The 22,593-nt window shown below is 41.9% G+C and overlaps 1 protein-coding gene across 3 annotated transcripts in view; it reads right to left on the bottom strand.

Annotated features, from left to right (window-relative positions):
• Positions 1–22,593, bottom strand: part of CFAP43 (cilia and flagella associated protein 43) — a 108,311-nt gene that overhangs the window by 39,656 nt on the left and 46,062 nt on the right. For all 3 annotated transcript variants that reach the window (XM_056574986.1, XM_056574987.1, XM_056574988.1), the window contains exons 15-23: positions 21,077–21,232; positions 18,630–18,760; positions 18,100–18,253; positions 16,207–16,311; positions 15,070–15,147; positions 6,994–7,119; positions 5,496–5,600; positions 4,670–4,786; positions 2,091–2,294 (exon numbers count right to left, since the gene is read on the bottom strand). In XM_056574986.1, the coding sequence (XP_056430961.1) occupies positions 2,091–2,294; positions 4,670–4,786; positions 5,496–5,600; positions 6,994–7,119; positions 15,070–15,147; positions 16,207–16,311; positions 18,100–18,253; positions 18,630–18,760; positions 21,077–21,232 (1,176 nt within the window). The remainder of the gene's footprint in view (positions 1–2,090; positions 2,295–4,669; positions 4,787–5,495; positions 5,601–6,993; positions 7,120–15,069; positions 15,148–16,206; positions 16,312–18,099; positions 18,254–18,629; positions 18,761–21,076; positions 21,233–22,593) is intronic.

Genomic DNA, 22,593 nt, shown 5'->3' with positions numbered 1-22,593 from the left:
GGAGGGGAAAAGATGACAGTAGCTGAGGGGATGAAGAAAATTAAGGGGGTTGTCTATCAGAAAACCGATCCCAACGCTCCCAAACGGAAAGGAAGAGAGGCAAAGAATTGTTAAGGGAGGCAGTGATAGATTCAAGAGAACGTATCTGCGCAGAACAATTTCAGCTGCGGAATTGTCTGCCGCTGAAATTCCGCCGCGGGAATTCCGCAGTGTGAACATACCCTAATACAGTGATATATCTTGTTGCGGTGCCTGTCATTTTGCTTTTTAACACAACTTAACAACACATAGTTTCAACAATGTTAACTGGAAATCAAACTGGAAGACCACGGGGGAGTGGTGTGATTTATTGCACGATTTATCTCACTTGCTGTTTAGAGACTTTTTGGCGCAACAGTTAAAAATTTGCAGAGGAGGAACTGCAAAGTGGCAGAGGAGGAACCATACAAAGTGGTGCACTGAAGTGTCATTTAAAAAAATCTATATACTCGTACCATATTTATCACATGCCCTGCAACCATTTCATAAATTTGCTGCACATACACATTACCGTGGTACAAATTAAAAGTGTAGAAAAATTGTTCACCTACACCACCCTTGAAGAATCTCCCCATGTCCTGTTTCCCAAGAAAATTTTACAACATTGCTTGTAGTAGAAAAAGTGGCAGAACACCACAATATTTCCTCATTTGCAAACTTATTGACATTATTGCGTTTCTGTATAGGCCCTGTATATATTAATCTGGGTGCCTATGCAGTTAATGATTGACAGAACTTGCAAGGGATAAAAGGGACAATGCCCACAACTTTAGCTTTCAAATGATATCAGGATCATGCCTAGCGCAGTTGTCAGGGCCGGTTCTGCCTATAGGCAAAATAGGTAGCCGTCTAGAGTGCCCTCTTGATGGAGCACCGCTCTGTCCGCGGCAAGAAAGTAAGTAACCAGCCAGCATCCAAAGCCCCCGCCGCTCATCTGAAGCACCCGTCCAGCCAGAACCACCATCGCACCTCACCCCTCCCTCGATACCATAATTATCTGCATTCTTCAGCCACCTCAGGAGCGCAGCGCCACCTCCGAGGCCAGACAGGCAGGTCAGGTCCGTCCAGCATCCTGACATCACGCTCACCAACATACATCCGCCCCATGAGGAGAAGGTTTGTTACAGTGTGTCACCCTAGTAGTAAGGTGAGGAGTGTTAAAGGGCCAATGGCCGGGGTCAAGGGGCAGCAAAATTAGCATTCATCTAGGGTGGCAAAAATCCTTGCACCAGCCCTATTGCATATGTGTTATGCCATGACTATTAATGATTGACAGAACTTGCAAGGGATAAAAGGGACAATGCCCTCAGCTTTGCTATCTAATGATACCAAGATCAAAGCTTTAGATGCCCTAAGTGTAACTACTGGTGGCACAGCATGTTTAAAGTTGAGGCGCAGTGTGAAATGGAGTGGGGGAATTGCAAGTAAGAGCATGTTACTCTCATCACTCTCTTCTACACAAGGAGATGGGAGAAGATTTCTTTATGTTATCCCATTTTTGTGCAATTTAAAAGGTATTTTTTCCACTAGGGTGATGAGAATTCAAGCAGGTGGACATCTAATTGTCCCATGCTTAGGCCATTTGTCACCTTTTTTAATGTATTTTTTAATAAACGTTTAAGGTGTCGATGACTGGCATTTTACAAAAGTGTCCACTTTTAGAAAATATAAGTGTATGGGGATATATTGTGATTTTTTAAGTAAAATTTTTGGTATTTTAAAAGTGTTACAAAGTTAGTTTCTCACAGCTAGAGAACACATGGAGAACACAAAGTCTTTGAACACATTGTACAGTGTATACAAAGATATAATCTGTATTAAAAAAAAGTATTAACACTGACCCACATTTACTGAGATTGTTGTATCTTCAGACAGTTTTAGTAAGACAGATAGCTGGCATGATTTGCGCCAATTTATTCAAAGGAACATGCCCCTAAATACATTTGTTGCATTCGGTACAAGAAAACAGAACTTGACACTTTGACCTTGTCCATTCAGAGCTCTAATGCATATCATGTGATAACCGCCATTCAATGGCATCTTGCGCTTACTTGCAGTAATATAATTTGGTTTATTTTCTCCTCTCGGCTGTGCATTTCCAGCTGGCTGTATAGGTTGGAGGTGTCTCCACCGTACTGATCGCTCAGGCTCCCAATCAGAGACGTGGTATCATGACTTTTCTCAGTCTCCTCTTCTACTTCTTCTTCCTCTGCTGTTCCAATTTTTGCCTGAACCTCAACAATTTCCTTTCTGATCTAAAAGGTAAAGTTATTTTTTATCATCAACAAAAGAATGTATAATAATATACAATGGCTGACATACAAATGGCTGAGTTTGGGACCTTTGTAATGCAAATCTTGAATATCTATAGGTCCATACTGTCCCACTGTTCCATACACTTAAAAGGGTACTCCGCTGCTCAGTGTTTGGAACAAACTGTTCCAAATGCTGGAGCCGGCGCAGGGAGCTCGTGACATCATAGCCCTGCCCCCTCATGACGTCCACACTCTGCTCCATGCTGGGAGCTGGAGTATCTGTATTAATAGACAGATCGCAGCGAGTGTAACTTCTGGCACCTACTGCGATCTGTCTATTAATGCAGGTACTACAGCTCCCAGCATGGAGAAGAGTGTGCTCCATGTTGGGAGTAGTAGTACCTGCAGTTAAGGAAAGATCACAGCGGATGTCACTCCTGACACCCACTGTGATCCTCCTATATAATGTATAGATGCGGGCGGCCGCTCTTCCATGGTTCCCTGCACTGACGAATATATACACATATTCCTATTTCCCACAGAGAGCTGTGATTGGCTGGAACCATCTGGCCAATCACAGCTCTCTGCGGGAAATATGAATAGGTGTATATATACGGCAGTGCAGGGGACCATAGAAGAGCGGCCGCCGCATCCATACATTATACAGGAGGATCACATCGGTCAATCTGTCCGTTAGTACAGGTACTACTACTCCCATCATGGAACAGTGTGTTTCATGCTGGAAGTAGTAGTACTACCTAAAAAAAAAAAATATGTAAAAAATAAAGAAAAAAAGTGAAAAACACACACACTACATTTTTATTATTGTCGGCTAAATTGTTAGGTCCCCACCTGCCCACATACTTGATCCCTGTTTTAAAAATTAATCAAAATGTTGTTATAAAAAAGATACATTTCTTTAGATACAATTTTATTCCTTCAGTACTGTATTTTTATTTAATTTTTTTAATGGTATCCTACGAAATTTTATTAAAAAAGGTATCTCCATCACTTTTTTGGATTGTTAAAGTCCAAAAAAGAACAAAAACCGCCTGCAAAAACGTCAAAGTTAAAACCCACATATCGTTTTTCTTGGTGTTTTTTCACTCCCATAGACTTATATGGGAGAAAAAAGCCACGTTTTTGACAAAAAAATCGCCAGTGGCTCAACATGCTGCGATTTTGGAAAACCCTCAAGGAGCTGAAAAATGCCAAAAAAGAGTGAAAAAACACCAAAAGGATTTAAAAAAGCCAAAGTGAAAAACACGGAGTGGAATAAGAATTTTGCGATTTCTCATTCATTTAAAGCTAACATCTGGCCGCAGCGTTATTTTGGCTGAAAAAACGCCATACGGCAGAATTGGTGTTTTTCTTGGCGTTAAAAAAAAAAACAAGTAGAAACTTAGCCTAACAGGAAATTTTCTACCAAATAAAGTCCTGTGATCACAGCAGCATCTACATGGATTCAATCAGGCAGTCTATGTGATATGTGAGAGGGATGTAGCTAACAGGGATGAGACAAGTGGCAAGAGTAATGTAAATAACTAGGTTTGTAGAAACAGTGACCATGTTGTTTTGATATATCAGTGTCCTGGCTGCAGTTCCACCATCCCTGTAACATGGCACATAATGATAACAACTTCCTAGGAGTAAATAAAGAAAAAAGAGTGGTCTACAACACAAAAGCCTGGCTCTAAAGAAAGAAGCTTCACATAGGTAATGTACCTGGGGACTACTATAAATCAATTAACATTCTGCTTCCTTTATTCTCTGGGGGACCCTTCTCTCTCGCATAGAAACATTAAAAGGGTATTCCAGGAAAAAACTTTTTTATATATATCAACTGGCTCCCGAAAGTTAAACAGATTTGTAAATTACATCTATTAAAAAATCTTAATCCTTTCAGTATTTATGAACTTCTGAAGTTAAGGTTGTTCTTTTCTGCCTAAGTGCTCTCTGATGACACCTGTCTCGGGAAACGCCCAGTTTAGAAGAGGTTTGCTATGGGGATTTGCTTCTAAACTGGGCATTTCCCGAGACAGGTGTCATCAGAGAGGATTTAGACAGAAAAGAACAACCTTAACTTCAGAAGCTCATAAGTACTGAAAGGATTAAGATTTTTTAATAGAAGTAATTTACAAATCTGTTTAACTTTCTGGAGCCAGTTGATATATAAAAAAAAGTTTTTTTCCTTGATAACCACTTTAAAGCCAATACTTAGCCCTACATGTTCCCTTGCTGAATTAGTTGTTAAAGCAACAGCACTATTATGTCCCTCCATTAGCTATTGATATTATCACTTGTCAATGTTAGATACTTGACACTAGACAGTCAATTGTATATGATCTGTACAGCTACAAATAGTCTTACTTTACCTTGAGATCAACAGATTCCGTCTTTTTTACATTCAAAACTCTGGCAATATCTTCCAATTCTTTTGCTGTACGTTCTTTCAACGGATAGTTTGTCACTTCCTGTTCTGTATGAAAGGACTTTAAATAACAGCACGTTAGTAATAAATATAAACAAATTTTGCCCTATAACAGTGAAATCCCCATAATGCCCCTTGGAAAGGATTCTAAGGCTGGGTTCACACTATGATTTGTAACTACGGTTCCCGTATACAGCTGGGAGGAAGGGGGGCGGGGCTCAATTGCGGCGCCCGCACTCAGCCGTATTCGGGAACCGTATTTCATGCATGTCTATGAGCCGACTGGAGTGAACCGCAGCCTCCGGTCGGCTGCATTTTCGGCCGTATGCGGTTTCCCGACCTCAGGCAAAAACGCGGTCGACCACGTTTTTGCCTGCGGTCGGGAAACCGCATACGGCCGAAAACGAAGCCGACCGGAGGCTGCGGTTCACTCCGGTCGGCTCATAGACATGCATTAAATACGGTTCCCCTATACGGCTGAGTGCGGGCGCCGCGATGAAGCCCCGCCCCCCTTTCTCCCAGCCGTATACGGGAACTGTAGTTACAAATCGTAGTGTGAACTTAGCCTAATAACATAATTTTAAAATGAAAACAATAAATTTGCTAATTTTTTAATATTGTTGATCTGAATGTTTTCAGTGGATAGATTCAAATACATTGTTATGATATAATCAATCATATTCATCTTGCTACACTACAGTAAATAATTTATTATACTCCAGTAAAGAAGATGTTGACAGATATAATACATAAGCATGAACGATATTTACCATAATAGAACGTCCTGTTACTGACATAGAATCCCAGCATTCCTTTTTGATGATTTCCCGTAAATATTGCCTGGACAAATTTTCAAGCTCGATTTCTTTTCGAACCTTTGAAAAACACAAAATAAAATTTCTTAGTTTCTTTTATTTTTTTTATTTGTTTTACTGAAGGATGAAAACAAAATGGTGAAAAAAAAAAAAAAAGTTCATACAACGTTAACAAAGAGCACAATACACCAGCATCATGCGCATATGAGCAACATCTGTAAATAACAGATAAGCAGGTCATATCAAAAGAAGATGACATTGCACAAATAAAAAAAAACACATCCATAAATTGTAATAGGTAATATAACACATTAAAGGGGTACTTAGATGCCCAAGTGTTCTGAACATTTCGTTCCGAAGGCTTGGAGCGGGTGGTGAGGGTCGTGACGTCACAGCCATGCCCCTTGTGCCATCACGTCACACCCTCTAATAGCAAGTCTATGGGAGGGGGTGTGGTGACCACCACGCCCCCTCCTATAGACTTGCATTGAGGAGGCGTAGTGTGACATGACAAGGGGCCTGGTCATGATGTCGCGACCCACGCCCGCCACAACGGGTGCTGCACAGAGATCGCAGGGGTCCCAGTGGCCGGACCCCCACGATCAGACATCTTATCCCCTATCCTTTGCATAAGGGCTAAGATGTCTACGGGCGGAGAACCCCTTTAAGGCATAACATGACAAGCCCATAAGGGAGAAAGTTAAGAACATAATTGGTTGGTGAGGGGGTTGTACAGTGATCTATAGGTATCAGCGGCAGGACAAGTAACTATAGGCCCCAAAAGGAAAGTAGGTATGGGGCTACAGTCCCTATGACCACCAGCAGCATGGTCTCTGCTCTGCCCTTATGTTTATGCCCCTTTTCTTGAAGTCATAGGGGTCTGTATTTATTTATTTGGTACTTATCTCCTCATTCTAGAGCAGTGGTTTCAAACTGTGGCACTTCAGATGTTGCAAAACTTCAACTCCCAGCATGCCCGGACAGCCAGAGGCTGTCCGGGCATGATGGGAGATGAAGTTTTGCAACATCTGGAGGGCCACAGTTTGAGACCACTGTTCTAGAGTAACGTCCTAATGGAGCTTTTCCTAAAAATCTATTTCTGTAGAAAACTTTCTACATCCTTGTAAGTATCAGATATGAATGTTTTTTATGTCTTTGTACAGCCCGCACACCAGCAGGGATCCTGTTGCCACTGTAAAGAAGGGAACAGACAGCTCATACTTGTTCACCAACATGAACGGGTGAGGAGACACAACATTCGGTGGCACTAAAACAATGCGGTAAGTTGAATATCAGAGCAGAGAAACCGTTTTGATAGGATGTAAATTGATACTAGCATGTTCTGACATCTTAAAAAAATAGTAAGATTTGTGGCATAGCCCACAGACTAAAACCAGCCCCATAGCAACTATGGTAGATATGCAAATGACTAAATCCTATATGTAATTCTTACTCGTTCCACTTCCTGCTCACTTTCATCCCGGAGCCTTTCCTGCTCTTCTGTGTCCAAGTTAAATTCTTGTTGGTCCAACTTTTCGATTTCAGGTAAGGATTCATTCTCTCGCATCATAGCTTGTATCTGAAAACACAAAACAGTGTAAGAACCAAGGTACATAATGGCAGTCATTTTTAACAAACACACAAGACTGCCCTTTATATGACCAATATTATGCAATCTGATTGATGTAAAGTATGGCAAAAAAAGAACAGACGGTTAAAAAAGACTCCAATCTTAGCTGAATCAATAGAAGTTTCATAAACTAAGGAAGTAATAAAAAAAATTTAAAAAAAATGAAGCAGAATCCCCATTATTGATGCTTATTTGAGTATATGTGTATCAGTAAATCAGCTTCTGATGATTAAGCTGCTTGTACAGTAGTTTAAAATAATACTGGTAAAGGGGTATTCCACTAGTAAACATTTTTTTTTTAAATCAACTGGTGCTAGAAAGTTAAACAGATTTGTAAATTACTTCTATTTAAACATCTTAATCCTTCCAGATTTTATCAGCTGCTGTATGCTCCAGAGGAAGTTCTTTTATTTTTAAATTTTCTGTCTGACCGCAGTGCTCTCTGCTGACACATCTGTCCATGTCAGGAACTGTACAGAGCAGGAGAGGTTTGCTGTGGGGATTTTCTTCTGCTCTGGACAGTTCCTAAAACAGAGGTGTCAGTAGAGAGCACTGTGGTCAGACAGAAAGGAAATTCAAAAAGAAAAGAACTTCCTGTGAAGCATACAGCAGCTGATAAGTACAGAAGGATTAAGATTTTTAAATAAAAGAAATTTACAAATCTGTTTAACCAATTGATTTAAAAAATTTTTTTTCCAGTGGAGTACTCCTTTAAGCACTGTTGTATGGGTGAGCGTATACAGAACTGCAACATATGTCACCAGCATAAAATGCAGCCAATATTGTCATGAGCGACTGAGGGGACAGGGAGAGTGAGCCCTAAGCTGTCCCTAGTGACACTCTCCCTGCCTTCTTACCCATACACCATAAGCAGTGAATTGACAACTTGGAGTCGATCCCTCCCTGCGCTACAGTGCAGTGGCGTAAAAACAAATAATACACATTGTCGGTCACAGGCCAAAAACAGAAACGGAAAACTATCAGACAACCAGATATACCAGACAAGATACAAATACTAACAGGGCAGAATATAGTGAATAAACAAACAGTTCACAAACCAGAATCAGATAAACGGCAGACATGATGAAATGAGCAAGACTAGGTATGGAACAGGTATACAGCAGAAACCAGTAATAGCAGTGGATGAGCAAAAGAACTGAAAGCTAGACACTAAACTCATCAGGAACATAGGACACTGTTCACACTGGGACACAGAACAAACAAACTGGACACCCCAGTCCACAAAAGGAGTAGCCATTATAATAAAACCAAATAGACTACTGGCCAGGATACTAGACAAGATATTTCTCAAGATTTGAAACAGGATATATTTCAAGATACAAGACAGGATAAATTCAAAACCAAACTCCACTAAGTGGAGGAACACAGACTAAGCATAACAGACATACATCATAAAAACCGACAAATAACACAGACTAAAATCTTCAATAAACAAGACTATTTAACCAATGCTAAAACTCAGATAATATCACAAGATAAATACATGGTAAATGCTAAAGCAGACATAGTCAGAGTATTGCACAGACATCATAGTAGCATTACTGTACAAAATAACCAGCACCAGAATGAAGGAGAATTCTGGTTAAAATAGACACACCTGAGATCTAATTGGTTCTAAGCATTAACCATTCCCAATCCAGGGAGAATAGCAAACTGCTCAGAACAAACTAGTGTGTGAATACATACCTAAACAGAAAAATACAAAAACAAATAAACATTGCACTTGCCTAACCTAATCCTGCACTGCACGTGTTCTGCTGGAGCCCTGTCCCTGCTTAGCTCTCTAAGTTCTAGTGCATGCTTGGCCAATCACTTTCCCCACCCAAGGCCCATGAGTGGGCATGTCCTTGTTTTGCGACCAAGAACAGGTTATGCTGCACAGCATCAATAGGCTTCTTCAGAGCGGCTGCAGTGTGGGATAAGAGCAGAAGAGTAAACATTTTTTATTGTTTTCATCCCAGCCTGAGCCCATTTCACTGCAAAAAAAAAATATTCCCCTGATAACCTGTTTAATCAAAATAGCTGCTAAAATGTTTCCAACTATGTATGATTTCTTTCAAATACATCATTTTGCAGCTTCCTCTACATGCTGACATTGGCTTGTCATGGCATCTTATAAGCAACAATGAATTGGTCAAAGCCATGATGTAATTTTTATACTTTATGACTGCTTGATGAAGCTGTTGTTCTATTGATGCTTACTTTGATATGTTTCTTTTATCTTAGTTTCTTCTTGTTATGGGTTTTGTGCCCCACGATCTGGTGGGTTTGTTTTATTATGCCTTTATGTCTCCAGCGTCACTCCGATGACATTCTGTATTTTACACAGCACCATGTATGTTCTTTGATTTATTTTTCTCTTACTTACTTTTGCATTTTTGGCAGGCACTGACATTTCTCCCTTTTTATAGTTTTATGTCATGGCGGATATTCGGGTGATGTCTTGGAATATTCGGGGGGGGGGGGGTCTGTACCCTGCAGAAGAGGGCGCTGTTATTTGCTCATATTCACTATTATTGCATTGCAGGAAACACATCTCACTCCTGATATGGCTAGCCAATTGTCCCGACCCTGGATTCAATGGTCCCAGCACTCATACCACATCCCATTCTCCAGAGGTGTTACTGTCTTTGTTAGTCATACGGTGCGGTGGGAACCAGTTACGGTCTGCAAGGACCCTTTGGGTCGCTATGTATTTATTCATGCCTTCTTGAATAATGTCCAGTTTGTGTTTTTATTTATATATAATCCCCCTCCGGCCTCTATGGAAATCTTACATCTAGCTGTTACGTTTGCTGCGGGTTATACGTCAGCTCAGGTCCTCTGTATGAGAGACTTTAATTTAGTCTTAGACCCTGCTATGGATAGACATAGCCCTAGGGGTATACCCCTGCTCCCGTCTGCAGATTCTAGGGCTTTTCCCCTTACTCATTTCTTTGTTGAGGTGGGATCGATATTTTTAGACAACGTTACCCTTCTGTTAAAAAGTATTCTTGTCACACTATGGGTAGAAACGTGCTGTCCAGAATTGACCTTGCTTGTGGTAACTCGCTTTTGTATTCTCAGGTCTCGGATGTCTCGTATGAGCCCCAAGCTATATCTGATCATTCTCCCCTATTGCGTGATATCTCCTTGGCCAATTTTGGTACACCGCGTAATTGGAAGATCCACCCTTTTTGGTTAGATCTTATAGGGCCTAATGATCGGATCCCCGATCAGCTCCAGGTTTTCCTTCAGGCCAATTTGCCCAGGGGGTTGCCTGTGCTGGTCTGGGAGACGCTGAAGGCTTATTTAAGAGGCTGTCTTAGATCAACTATTTCCTTTTATTAAAGGAGATTTGTAGTGCTCTGAACTTTATGAACGCCCCCTTTCCTGTACATTGCCGCGGCCCCGTACAGGAGATCGCGGGGGGGCCCAGCGCTCGGCCCCCCCGCAATCTAAAACTTATCCCCTATCCTTCGGATAGGGGATAAAGTTCAGAGCACTACAGATCTCCTTTAAGAAGTCTTCTTCCAGACGTGAGGAGGAAATGGCGCAGAGCTGCTCGGTACTGGAAGCCCGCTATGTTGCGGACCCATCTGAGGCTAACAAAATAGCTTGGCTCTCTGAGGGCCTTCAGTATATGTTACATCTTCATGAAAAAGGGAACAGGAAATTGTCTTTTACTAAACAACTCTATTTTGAGCATGGTAACCAGTCCAGCAGGGCCGCCATCAGGGCAGTACAGGCAATACTGCAGTCAGGGGCCCAGACCAAGTGCACTATTTAACGGGGCCCGGAGGCTCTGTCACCATCCTCCTGCACTCCACAGATCACTGGGCCGGTCCCCTCCTCCTACCCTGCATGGTCTCTTCAGGCCTATATGCTTAGAAGCTCTGGTGTTCAGCATAAGCAGGAAGATGTACCCCGACCCACTTCTCTCTCCTGGGCCCCTCCCATGCCCCTAAGTAATATTCCCGACCTCCTGCTGTATACAGCTCGGCAGTAAGAGAATAGGAGAAAGGAGGGGCTGCAGGGTGCCCAGTGTTAGAAGAAGTGAAGCTGGAGGCTATACAAGAAGTGGACCCCCCTGGAGCTGCCTAATCTTCTTGCCTAAAAGTAAGCGTGTTTATGTAGCTACTTGTGTATGTCTGTTTGTATGTGTATGTAATTGTATTAGAGAAACAATAGGGAGTCTCCAGCTTCACAGCAAACTGTTAAAATGTTCAAGCTTTAATGTAATCCATTAAAAAACATGGTAATGGTAATAAAAACAACCAGCCCGACGCGTTTCAGACTTACAATAAGTCCTTAATCAGGCCCTGATTAAGGACTTATTGTAAGTCCGAAATGCGTCGGCGCGGTTGTTTTCATTACCATAACCATGTTTTTTAATGGATTACATTAAAGCTTGAACATTTTAACAGTTTGCTGTGAAGCTGGATACTCCCTATTGTTTCTCTAGCACACTATACGGGCAGGTGGCCCACTTCTCCGAGCTCCAGCGCTTCTGAAACCAGGCATCTCCTAATATGAATACAACTGGGCTTATGTGGTGAGTGAGCTGAGTGGCTCCTTTTTCTATGTAATTGTATACATCTAAAGTGCATGTATCTGTGTCTGCATTTATGTGTGTATTTACTGTGTGGGGCACTATATGGGTATATGGGGACTATGTTCAGGAGACTGGGAAAGCTGAGTGACAGGCAGTACACAGTACAGTGCTCACACTGCTTCCCCAGCTTTATGTGCTATACTGTCTGTCACCCAGCTTCCCCAGCCTTCTGACGGGAATATCTGTCTGGTGAAGCATCTAGATTGGAAAGGAGACATGGAGTGAAGTAACAGATGACACAATAGTACTCTGCCATTGAAGAGTCCTGGTGCAGTCCATGTAGATATTCCCTTTAGGAGACTAGTAAAGTTGAGTGACAGGCAGTTTATAAAGTTGGGAGAGCACAGTGTACTGTCAGTCACTTAGCTTTCCCAGTCTCCTGAAGACCCAGAAGTGATGGGCTCCCTTGTCCTCCCTCTCCTTGTCACTGAGTATGGCAGCTGTGCTGTCTCCCTGCCTCCACTTTCATCTCCCCTTGCAATAACTCTGCAACACCACCTCTTACCATGCTGCTCGGCACCATTTCTTCCTCCCTGAAGTTATTGAAAGGGTCAGGTTGTCACGGCGGCCCACTCCAAGAATCCATTCAGAACTCTGGGGCACCGGAGTACCCCTTGAAATAGGTATTGGGGACATATACAGTAATGGCACTGATACCAATATCAAAACATCACTACTATCTACTGTGAGGGACACTATTATGGGATCTAACTACTGTGGAGGCTATTAGTGGGTCACCACTTTGTCATAAGCTGACACACAGAGCTACGGCAGCAGCAGCAGGGAGCTCGTTGTGCCGTAACTCTGTGCGTGCTAGTAGCACATCTGTGGCATCAAATAAGCTGCAGATGTGTTCCTCTATAGAGGTATCATTGATACTGGGTTTTCTTCAGTATCCGTATATGGTGACATTATTCGGTTACTGTGTGGTAGTAATGTATAATAAGGACATTGGCGGTATTATTAGTCCTTTGTGTAGTAGTATTATTTTTGATGTTGGTATTATTATACTGGTCTAGTTTGGTATGATATGGGGTTGGGGGTCCAGGTTTTGTGAACATTTTGGTGTATAGTAGTTAATCCACCCCTGCATATATTATTTATATATATATATATAAAATCAATATTTAAACGTGCCTGTATATATATCCAAGATATGTTAGGGAAAAGTTCTTACATTTTTTCTGGTATATTATATTTGAGCTTTATTGTAGATTCATAGTGCAAGACACCATTGCTGGACTTTTCCCTATGAGGCTATGTTCACACATAGCATTTTGACTGAAAACTCTTTTGTTCCCTTGTTCTAACGATCAGTGGGCTCAGCAGCCAGAGCCCCACTGTCAAAGATTGAATAAAAGTTGATGAAAATACTTTTTTCTCAATTTAAATGCCAAAATCTGGCCATATTTTGACTTGTAATGCTGCACATATGTGATTCTGCTGCACTGTGCAGATGGCAGAATTTCTGCACCAGATGTTTCCGGCATCCAAAAAAACATTGAACATCTTCCATGTTTTTGCAAGGAAATGTATTTCCGCATTTCCGAGCGGTCCTAGCGGCTGCCGGCTGGTCATATGTGCGGAATGTCCGCACCTGGTTTTTGTGCAGACATTCTGTACATTTTACGCTTGTGTGAACCCAGCTGTATGGGGCCCTAATGGTGGTATTTTGATCAGGTTCAGTCTGAATACTATATTCCTAGGCATTGTTTTTTTTAAATATCTGCAATTGCGACATGCCCTTAATGTTCAATTTCCAGAGGGGAGTCCGCCTATTTCTGAATTTCCATTAATCGGATTATTGAAATCACAGGGTTCATGGGGTCTCATGTCCATTCTATATACTCGCCTTATACAAGCTAAGTACTCCCGTATGCCCTTGCCTGCAGTGCATTACTGGCAGTCTTATATCCCTTCCCTTACTGAGGATGATTGGGAGGAGATTCTCTCCGCTCACACGGTAGTGTCTCCGGTTGCCAATAATAAACTCATTCAATTAAATATTATTCATTACAGTTATGTCACTCCCGTTAGGTTGCTCAGAATGGGTAGATCTGCCTCTGACGCTGGTGTGGCTCGGGCGGATTTCTGGCACCTCCTCTGGGCGTGCCCATATATTGTAGCGACCCCTTGCTACTCTTGTGAATCCTCCTCCTCCACTGGATCCCTTAGTGTGTATATTCAGAGTTACGGATGAAGCGGTGTGGCCTCTCCATACCCGCACCTTTTTTACGAGAACCATTGTTCTTGGCAAGGAAGGCTGTGGCTCTTCGATGGATGGACCCAAGACCCCCTACCCTGGCTAAATGGAGAGATCTGATTAATGCTGTCATACTCTTTTCCCATCTTGTCTATAAGAATAGGCAATGCCCAGCTTAATTTCTGTTGGTGTGGGGCGCGTGGTGCTCCTCCCCTTTGACTGTCTGTTTATATTCCATGACTGGCCACTGAAATATTTAGGATTGGTGGTGATTCTTTATTATTGGAGTTTATCCCTATGTCAGTGCCTGTCTATCCTCTATTGGATTAATATATTTTTGCCCTTTATGTGTACAGAGAGATGCTGGAGTCTTTACTGTCCTTTAGGGTCAGCTGCTGTTTGCTGACCTTCATATATATACCCTTTTTGTTTGATTTACGGTTGTTATTTTTATTTTTTTTACGTTTTACTGTGTTCGGTTCATGCAGTCTCGCATCTCCGGGACTTATTCTTATGTTTGTCTACCAATATATTTATACTAGGATGTGACTTTGTACTTTGATTTTATGTAAACACCAAAAAAGAAAAAACCTCCTCATGGGGAGTGAGGAAGCATTTTAGAGAAGCGAAACGATCGTTGGGGTCTGGTGGGTATGGTCTGGCATCCTGTACTATGTTGTTATTCTTGATTATGCCTGCATGATTTATCTATGGCAGCTTCTGGACATGTTTATCAGCAATTTAGGCTCAAGCATTTTTGCTTGATGCCCTATACCTTTATTTATTTTTTTCTCTTAGCAACTGCCTATGATATCATATACGCTGTTATTTAGCCGGCCTCTATACCCACTGTTGTTCTGCTGTACCTGGTGCCTTTTTGTGCTCTATTTCTCTATTTGTTGTCTTTTATATTTATTATGTTTTCATGAATCAAATAAAGTTTTGTATCTTTTACCATTTTTCTGCTGTGCTCCAATCTCATACTCTTATAGGTGTACTCACTTTGATTTTATGTGCAGAGACTGTTTATTTTTTTTACAAATGACAGTGCCCATTAAAAAATAATATGAAATATCCTTACTTTATGCCTCAGTTCTTTTATACCATTCCTGAGACTCTTCTTCTGGTCAGCATACTTCTTCTCTTCTTCTTTTATGGCCTTTTACATGTATAAATAGAGATAATTATTAATAGATTGTATTTTGGAAAGTAAAGTAATACATCTTCCTGAGAATATTCTGGAAATGTTCTGAGAATATCCTTTTTTCAGAAAGATTGTTCATGGATGAAAGATCTTCCCTGAGTGAAAGATTTTTTATCTGACTTTTGCCTGAAAATTTTAGACATGGCCCACTTCTTCTAAGATAACGGTATGGTTGGCCAAAATTATCATTAGTTGTTGACTTTCATCTAATGTTTTGGTTGAAATCGTCCATTTTTATCAACTTTAATCTATTGTGTCTGGGGACTTTAAAAGGGTACTCCGCTGAAAAACTATTTTTTTGTGATGCCAGAACCATAAACAGATTTGTAAATTACTTCTATTTAAAAATCTTAATCCTTCCAGTACTTATCAGCTGCTTTATGATTCAGAGGAAGTTTATTTCTTTTGAAATGTATTTTCTGTCTGACCACAGTGCTCTCTGCTGACACCTCTGTCTGTCTCAGGAACTTTCCAGAGCAGGATTGGTTTGCTATGGGGATTTGCTCCTACTCTGGACAGTACCTGAGATTGACAGAGGTGTCAGCAGATGACTAGTGAACACGGCTGCTACGCCCCCTCCATTCTTGTTTATGGGAGGGGGCGCCACGCCCCCTCCAATAGACATGAATGGAGGGGGAGTGGTATGATGGATGTGTTCGAACGTGTTCCGGACGCCCCTGCTGTCGGCCCAAAGATCCCTGCGATTAGACATCTTATGCCCTATCCTTTGGATAGGGGAAAAGATGTTTTTAGCAGAGTACCCCTTTAATGAAAAAGTCCTATAAAAACCCCTTAAAAAGTGTTTATCTGTATATGGCCTGTGTTGTGCTTTATTAATGGGGTGCACATATGTTGTTTGGCCCGAATGACTTTATAAATACCGCACCTGATAATAGGGAAAAAATTTATTATGTCAGATTTTTTTTTTTTTACAATCGATGTAACAAAAAATCGGCAACAATAAGTCTTTTTGGGCATCTAAAATGTCTAGTTAATGGCCATCTTTGCACTTACTTCGGTGAATTTGTGATTGAGCCAAGTAGGATCTGTAGCTTGCACTACTGAGGAGCTGGTGTAGCTGTCATCCTGCTCCGTCACCTCAACACTAAGCTGTCTCTCCTATATAAAGAATACAGGATTAAAACCAAATACATCTCAGATAGACTCAATCAATACTGGCCTACTATAATTGTAATATAAAGCAGTGTTTCCCAACCAGTATACCTCCAGCTGATGCAAAACTACATTTGGGATTTGGAGGCATACTAGTTGGAAAACACTGATATAAAGTATTATATTAAAAAAATGAATAGCATGAATTGGGACCTGGTATCTAGCTCTTAAACATAAGCTCCATCACATGTTTAGTCCACACTAAAACAAGGTATCACACGTCAAGAGTGCTGAATATTTTAGAGCGTTCTGTCTCTGAGAAAATAATTTCCTGGTTGACTAATGTTATTGTTTTTGTAACATGTATTGATATTGAGTTTTTCAACAGTAGAGCAGATAGTAATGTGGACACAACTGAGCATAGTAAAGCCTGAAACATGCAAGTGCAATGCTGATGGCAGAATTAAAGGGGTACGCCGGTGGAAAACATATATTTTTTTTTTTATAAACTGGTGCCAGAAAGTTAAACAATTTTGTAAATTACTTCTATTTAAAAATCTTAATCCTTCCAGTACTTATCAGCTGCTGTATACTATAGAGGACGTTCTTTTCTTTTTGAATTTTTTTTCTGTCTGACCACAGTGCTCTCTGCTGTCCATGTCAGGAACTGTCCAGAGTAGAAGCAAATCCTTATTTAAAACCTCTCCTACTCTGGACAGTTCCTGACATGGACAAAGGTGTCAGCAGAAAGCACTGTGGTCAGACAGAAAATAAATAAAAAGAACTTCTTGTGGAGCATACAGCAGCTGATAAGTACTGGAAGCATTAAGATTTTTAAATCTGTTTAACTTTCTGGCATCAGTTGATTTAAAAAGAAATGCTTTCCACTGGAGTACCCCTTTAAATATTCATTGTGCATTACAAACAAACAGAGGTGAATAGGTGAAAATAGATTGGCCAAAGGTACTAAAAAAAAAATAAAAAAGATAACATTCCAGTTAAATAGCCTGCCATTATATTGTTACAGATCCAATGGTTCCCAAACAGTCTACGTTTACTTTCCAGCAATGATGATGAGGCCTCAGCTGTCACTGTACTTACTAGTATAACTCCTAAAGCCAGTGGGGTGCTACAAAGACAGGCAGAGGAGTACCACAGCACTGGCAGTGGAGCAGCGAGTAATGTTTCTTTTTTCTTTTTTTGATGGTGTTTAAATTTCTTTTCCCCTTAGGAAGCTCCTTTATAGAGCATTGATAATAACTAATCTTCAATTTTTTTAAAAAAAGTGTGAACATATACTTCAAGCTCTCACTATTAGGCTGTGTTTATATGGTGGAATTCCGCTCAAATTCAGCTGAAATTTAAAGCCACATTGACCGGTCTTTGAATTTTGCAGAATGCGGAAATTGTGTGAATGGGACAGAGGAATCCTATTGACGTCAATGGGCAGTAAATTTTGGTGGAATTTCTGTCAGAATTCTTCTGCAGAATTCCACTGCGCGAAAATAGCCTTAATGGAAATGACATAGAAAGTGACACTGTGTGCATAAGAGCCAGGATCTCTCTAAAAGAGAAATACAGTATCTCTTGATGTAAAGAGGAATTGGGTTGCTCCATTTTATCATTTGTTACTGAGGAAGATATGCCACTTTCATAATGTTTATGGTGGATTTGTTGGCCAACAACTATGTCGTATGGGAGGCCAAATTTAGTTATGCTTGATCTTGCATAGATGTTTCTCTGTGCTACTGTAGAAATAAGTGATGGCAGCCCGAGTGAGATTAATAAATGTACCTCTCTTTCTTGCACAAGTGAGATATTTGAATCTGGGCTCCATGGTGGCATTTTCCGTAAAGCCTCATCTTCCTTAAATGTAGTATCTTGAAGGGAAATGCTCAGAGTCCGACCATAGTCGAAGGCTTCCTTCACTCCATTTTTTCCAGGATGTCTGCAAACACAGCAAAACATTATGCAGAATTATTACGCCGTATTGTTAACAAAGACACAGACTAATCTTACATTGAAAAGCTCCGGCAATGAGCCAAACAATTGTCATCCAGGCTGTTCCCTGCTGGAGTGCTGTGATACGTAGATTGTGCATGTGATGCTGCAGCAAATCACTGGCCTTTGCAGTCTCTTCCTGCGTTTATGGCACATGAATGCCAAGACTATTGATTGGTAAGTAACATACCCCAGAACGGGGGTGAACTAAGGGTGAGTACATTTTTTTTGTACCCCAATCTATTGTTACCACAATTTTGGAAACAAATTCCTTTAATGTGCCAAAAACATCCAAATAAGCCAGATGTTTGTTTTAGACTTACCTCCACGTCAGGCAAACAACTGCACCATCTCCCACCCCTGTAGTAATAAGCGTATGTCCATCTAAAGAAAATGCCATTGTGCCGATGCCTTCTGTGTGGTATGAATGACAACATACCTCAGCATAGGTTTCCTGGAAAACAATAGATTTACCAGATATTGTGGAGAAACCAGAAGTCAGAAAGCAAAAATGTCAACTTGTTCTACAGAAAATTTTAAGATTCTTTTTATTTGTTTGCACATATCAAGAGAAAGGTATCCTCTTCCTGTTAAAGAGGTACTCCGGTGGGAAACATTTTTTTTTTTTTAATCAACTGTTGTCAGAAAGTTAAACAGATTTGTTAAATTACTTCTATTAAAAAATCTTAGTCCTTCCAGTACTTATCAGCTGCTGTATATTCCACAGGAAGTTATTTTCTTTTTGAATTTCCTTTCTGTCTGACCACAGTGCTCTCTGCTGACACCTCTGTCCGTGTCAGGAACTGTCCAGAACAGGAGCAAATCCCCACAACAAACCTATCATGCTCTGGACAGTTCCTGACATGCACAGAGGTGTCAGCAGAGAGCACTGTGGTCAGACAAAAAAGAAATTCAAAAAGAAATGAACTTCCTGATAAGCAGCTGATAAGTATTGGAAGGATTAAGATTTTTAAATAGAAGTAATTTACAAATCTGTATAACTTTCTGGCACGAGTTGAACAGAAAACATTTCTTTTTTCCTCGAGTACACCACTAAGCTAGAAGCCCACTCTACCGGCCCCATGGTGGAGGGCCACAGAACACCTATGGTCAGAGCCAACCCAAAATGAGAAGCTTTTCAACCAGCCTGTACAGCGGGAGCAACATTTGATGTGAAAAAAAATATAGTTTTCCACTGGAGTACCCCTGTAAGTTAAAGTGCACCATACATCACCATAATCACCTGCTAAATATTGTGTAGGTCCCCCTTGTGTCCCTTCTTTTTCTGAGAGACTAAAAACTGCATTCAGAGACCACCCCGTGACACCTGCTGTTTTGGAGAAGGTCTGACCCAGTTGTCCAGTCATCACAATTTGGTATGTGTCAAAGTTGCTCAGATCCTTACACCTGCCCATCTTTCCACCACTGTCACAAAATGTTATGGGCTGAATTTATAGACTGAAAGTCCTATCCATCCCATCCTCATTAATCCTCTTACTGGACACCTATAACACAATTTAAATATATACCGTATATACTCGAGTATAAGCCGAGTTTTTCAGCACGATTTTTCGTGCTGAAAACACCCCCCTCGGCTTATACTCGAGTGAACTCTCCACCCGCAGTGGTCTTCAACCTGCGGACCTCCAGAGGTTTCAAAACTACAACTCCCAGCAAGCCCGGGCAGCCATCGGCTGTCCGGGCTTGCTGGGAGTTGTAGTTTTGAAACCTCCGGAGGTCCGCAGGTTGAAGACCACTGCGGCCTTCAACATCATCCAGCCCCCTCTCACCCCCTTTAGTTCTGTACAGTACTCGCCTCCGCTCGGTGCTGGTCCGGTGCTGCAGGACTGTCCGGTGAGGAGGTCGTCCGGTGGGATAGTGGTTCCGGGCTGCTATCTTCACCGGGGAGGCCTCTTCTAAGCGCTTCGGGCCCGGCCCCAGAATAGTCACGTTGCCTTCACAACGACGCAGAGGTACGTTCATTGCCAACGTACTTCTGCGTCATCGTCCAGGCAACGCCTCTATTCCGGGCCCGAAGCGCGGAGAAGAGGCGCCCCCAGTGAAGATAGCAGCCCGGAACCACTATCCCACCGGACAACCTCCTCACCGGACAGCCCTGCAGCACCGGACCAGCGCCGAGCAGAGGCGAGTACTGTACAGAACTAAAGGGGGTGAGAGGGGGCTGGATGATGTCGAAGGCCGCAGTGGTCTTCAACCTGCGGACCTCCGGAGGTTTCAAAACTACAACTCCCAGCAAGCCCGGACAGCCGATGGCTGCCCGGGCTTGCTGGGAGTTGTAGTTTTGAAACCTCTGGAGGTCCGCAGGTTGAAGACCACTGAGGGAGGATGATGACAAGAGGATGATGAAGGGGGGGGGGGGTGGGATGATGACAAGAGGATGATGAAGGGGGTGTGTGGGATGATGAAGGGGGGTGGGGATGATGACAAGGGGATGATGAAGGGGGGGGGGGTGGGGGATGATTACAAGGGGATGATGAAGGGGGGGTGTGTGGGATGATTACAAGGGGATGATGAAGGGGGGTGGGGATGATGACAAGGGGATGATGAAGGGGGGCGAGGATGATGACAAGGGGATGATGACAGGTGATGATGATGAGGGTCTGGATGATGACAGGCGGTGATGATGATGAGGATGTTCTGGGTCTGGATGATGACAGGGGGGGATGATGTATTTCATATGTATGCACAAGGGTGACTAAAGCAATCCTCTGCTTTGTGACTGTATTTCTTGAACGGTATGTGGACTTACCAAAGTAAAAGAATCTTTAAGATATAAAATACCATCGGCTGCCGATACTGACAGCCACTTGTGATGAGGAGACAAGCCCAGGTAGCCACGTCCCAGCTGACTTCCGCAAACTTTTTTTTCTGCAGGTAGAACTTTAATCATATTACCAGATGTTTCCTAGAGATAAATGTCCAGGTTGTTGTTATTTACAATAATGTACTAGTGTAGGTCTATAATACATTACCCTGGGTACTAATTGTACCTGATTGGACTCAGGATTTACAGACAGTATGGCCTTCAATGGACTCAAGGCACATCGCAGGAAATAACTTACCAAATGTATGTGTGCAAGAATAGGAAATAGATCGAAGGGTGTATGACTGCAGGGCTAGATTACAAAAGGGACTTTACAGCCCGAGAATTGCCCTCCACTACTAGGATCAGGATATGGATTTTCCTGAATTCCCATGTAGTTCTATGGGACTTACGGCAAATCCGAATCCTGATCACCATAGTCGCTGGCAAGTCTCGGACTGTAAAGTTCCCTGAGATTTAAACAGATATCCTGCTGCTAAAGCATGATTGCAGTTACGATTTAATCAAGACCAATAGCACTGTCATTTCATTTTTTTTTGCATTTTTATACATGCATTGGAGAAATAAAATATGGTTAAATAAGGAACATACCCTATAATCTATTAACCTTCTAATAATACTATCTAGCCTGCCTGTTGGTAGTTTCAAGCTATAGGATATGTTTTGATGCTGCATGGAATAAAAACTAATAAAATAGGGAAATAATATCATCTTTGGGGTTTAGATTATATGACAAATAAGTAGATTTTTTTTAGACTTACTGTAAAATCTATTTCTCGGAGCCTCATTGGGGACACAGGAACCGTGGGTATATGCTGCTTGCCACTAGGAGGCGACACTAGGCAAAAAAGAAGTCGGCTCCTCCCAGCAGGATATACCTGCCCACTGACTCTGAGCTAATAAGTTTAGTCCCAAAGCAGAAGGAGAGAGCCAAAAGAGAAAAACAACATTGTCCAAGGAACAACCCAACAAGAAAAAGTACAACTGAGCCCCTCACCAAGAGACAACCAAACAAAACTTGGAAACCAACCACAGCTGATGGGTGGGTGCTGTGTCCCCCAATGAGGCTCCGAGAAATAGATTTTACAGTAAGTATAAAAAAATCTACTTTTCTCGGTCGCCTACATTGGGGGACACACGAACTGTGGGATATCCTAAAGCAGTCCCTGGGGTGGGAAGAACAAAATCCCAGCAAGAAGAGGTCAAGTGGAGGACTCAGCCACCGCTGCCTGCAGAATCTTGTGACAAAGACTCGCATTGGCAGATGCAAACATGTGCACCTGATAGAACTTGGCAAAAGTGTGCACGGACGACCAAGTTGCCGCCTTGCACACCTGCATAGCAGAAGCCCTTTTCTGAACCACCCAAGAGGCCCCCACGGAGCGGGTAGAGTGATCTGTAACTCAAAAGGACGGGACCTTCCCTTTACAGTAATGCGCCTC

Source organism: Hyla sarda, chromosome 4 (assembly GCF_029499605.1).
Source record: "Hyla sarda isolate aHylSar1 chromosome 4, aHylSar1.hap1, whole genome shotgun sequence".
NCBI lineage: Eukaryota > Metazoa > Chordata > Amphibia > Anura > Hylidae > Hyla > Hyla sarda.
Note: the sequence above shows the minus strand (reverse complement) of the source record. Positions and strands in the feature narration are given on the sequence as shown.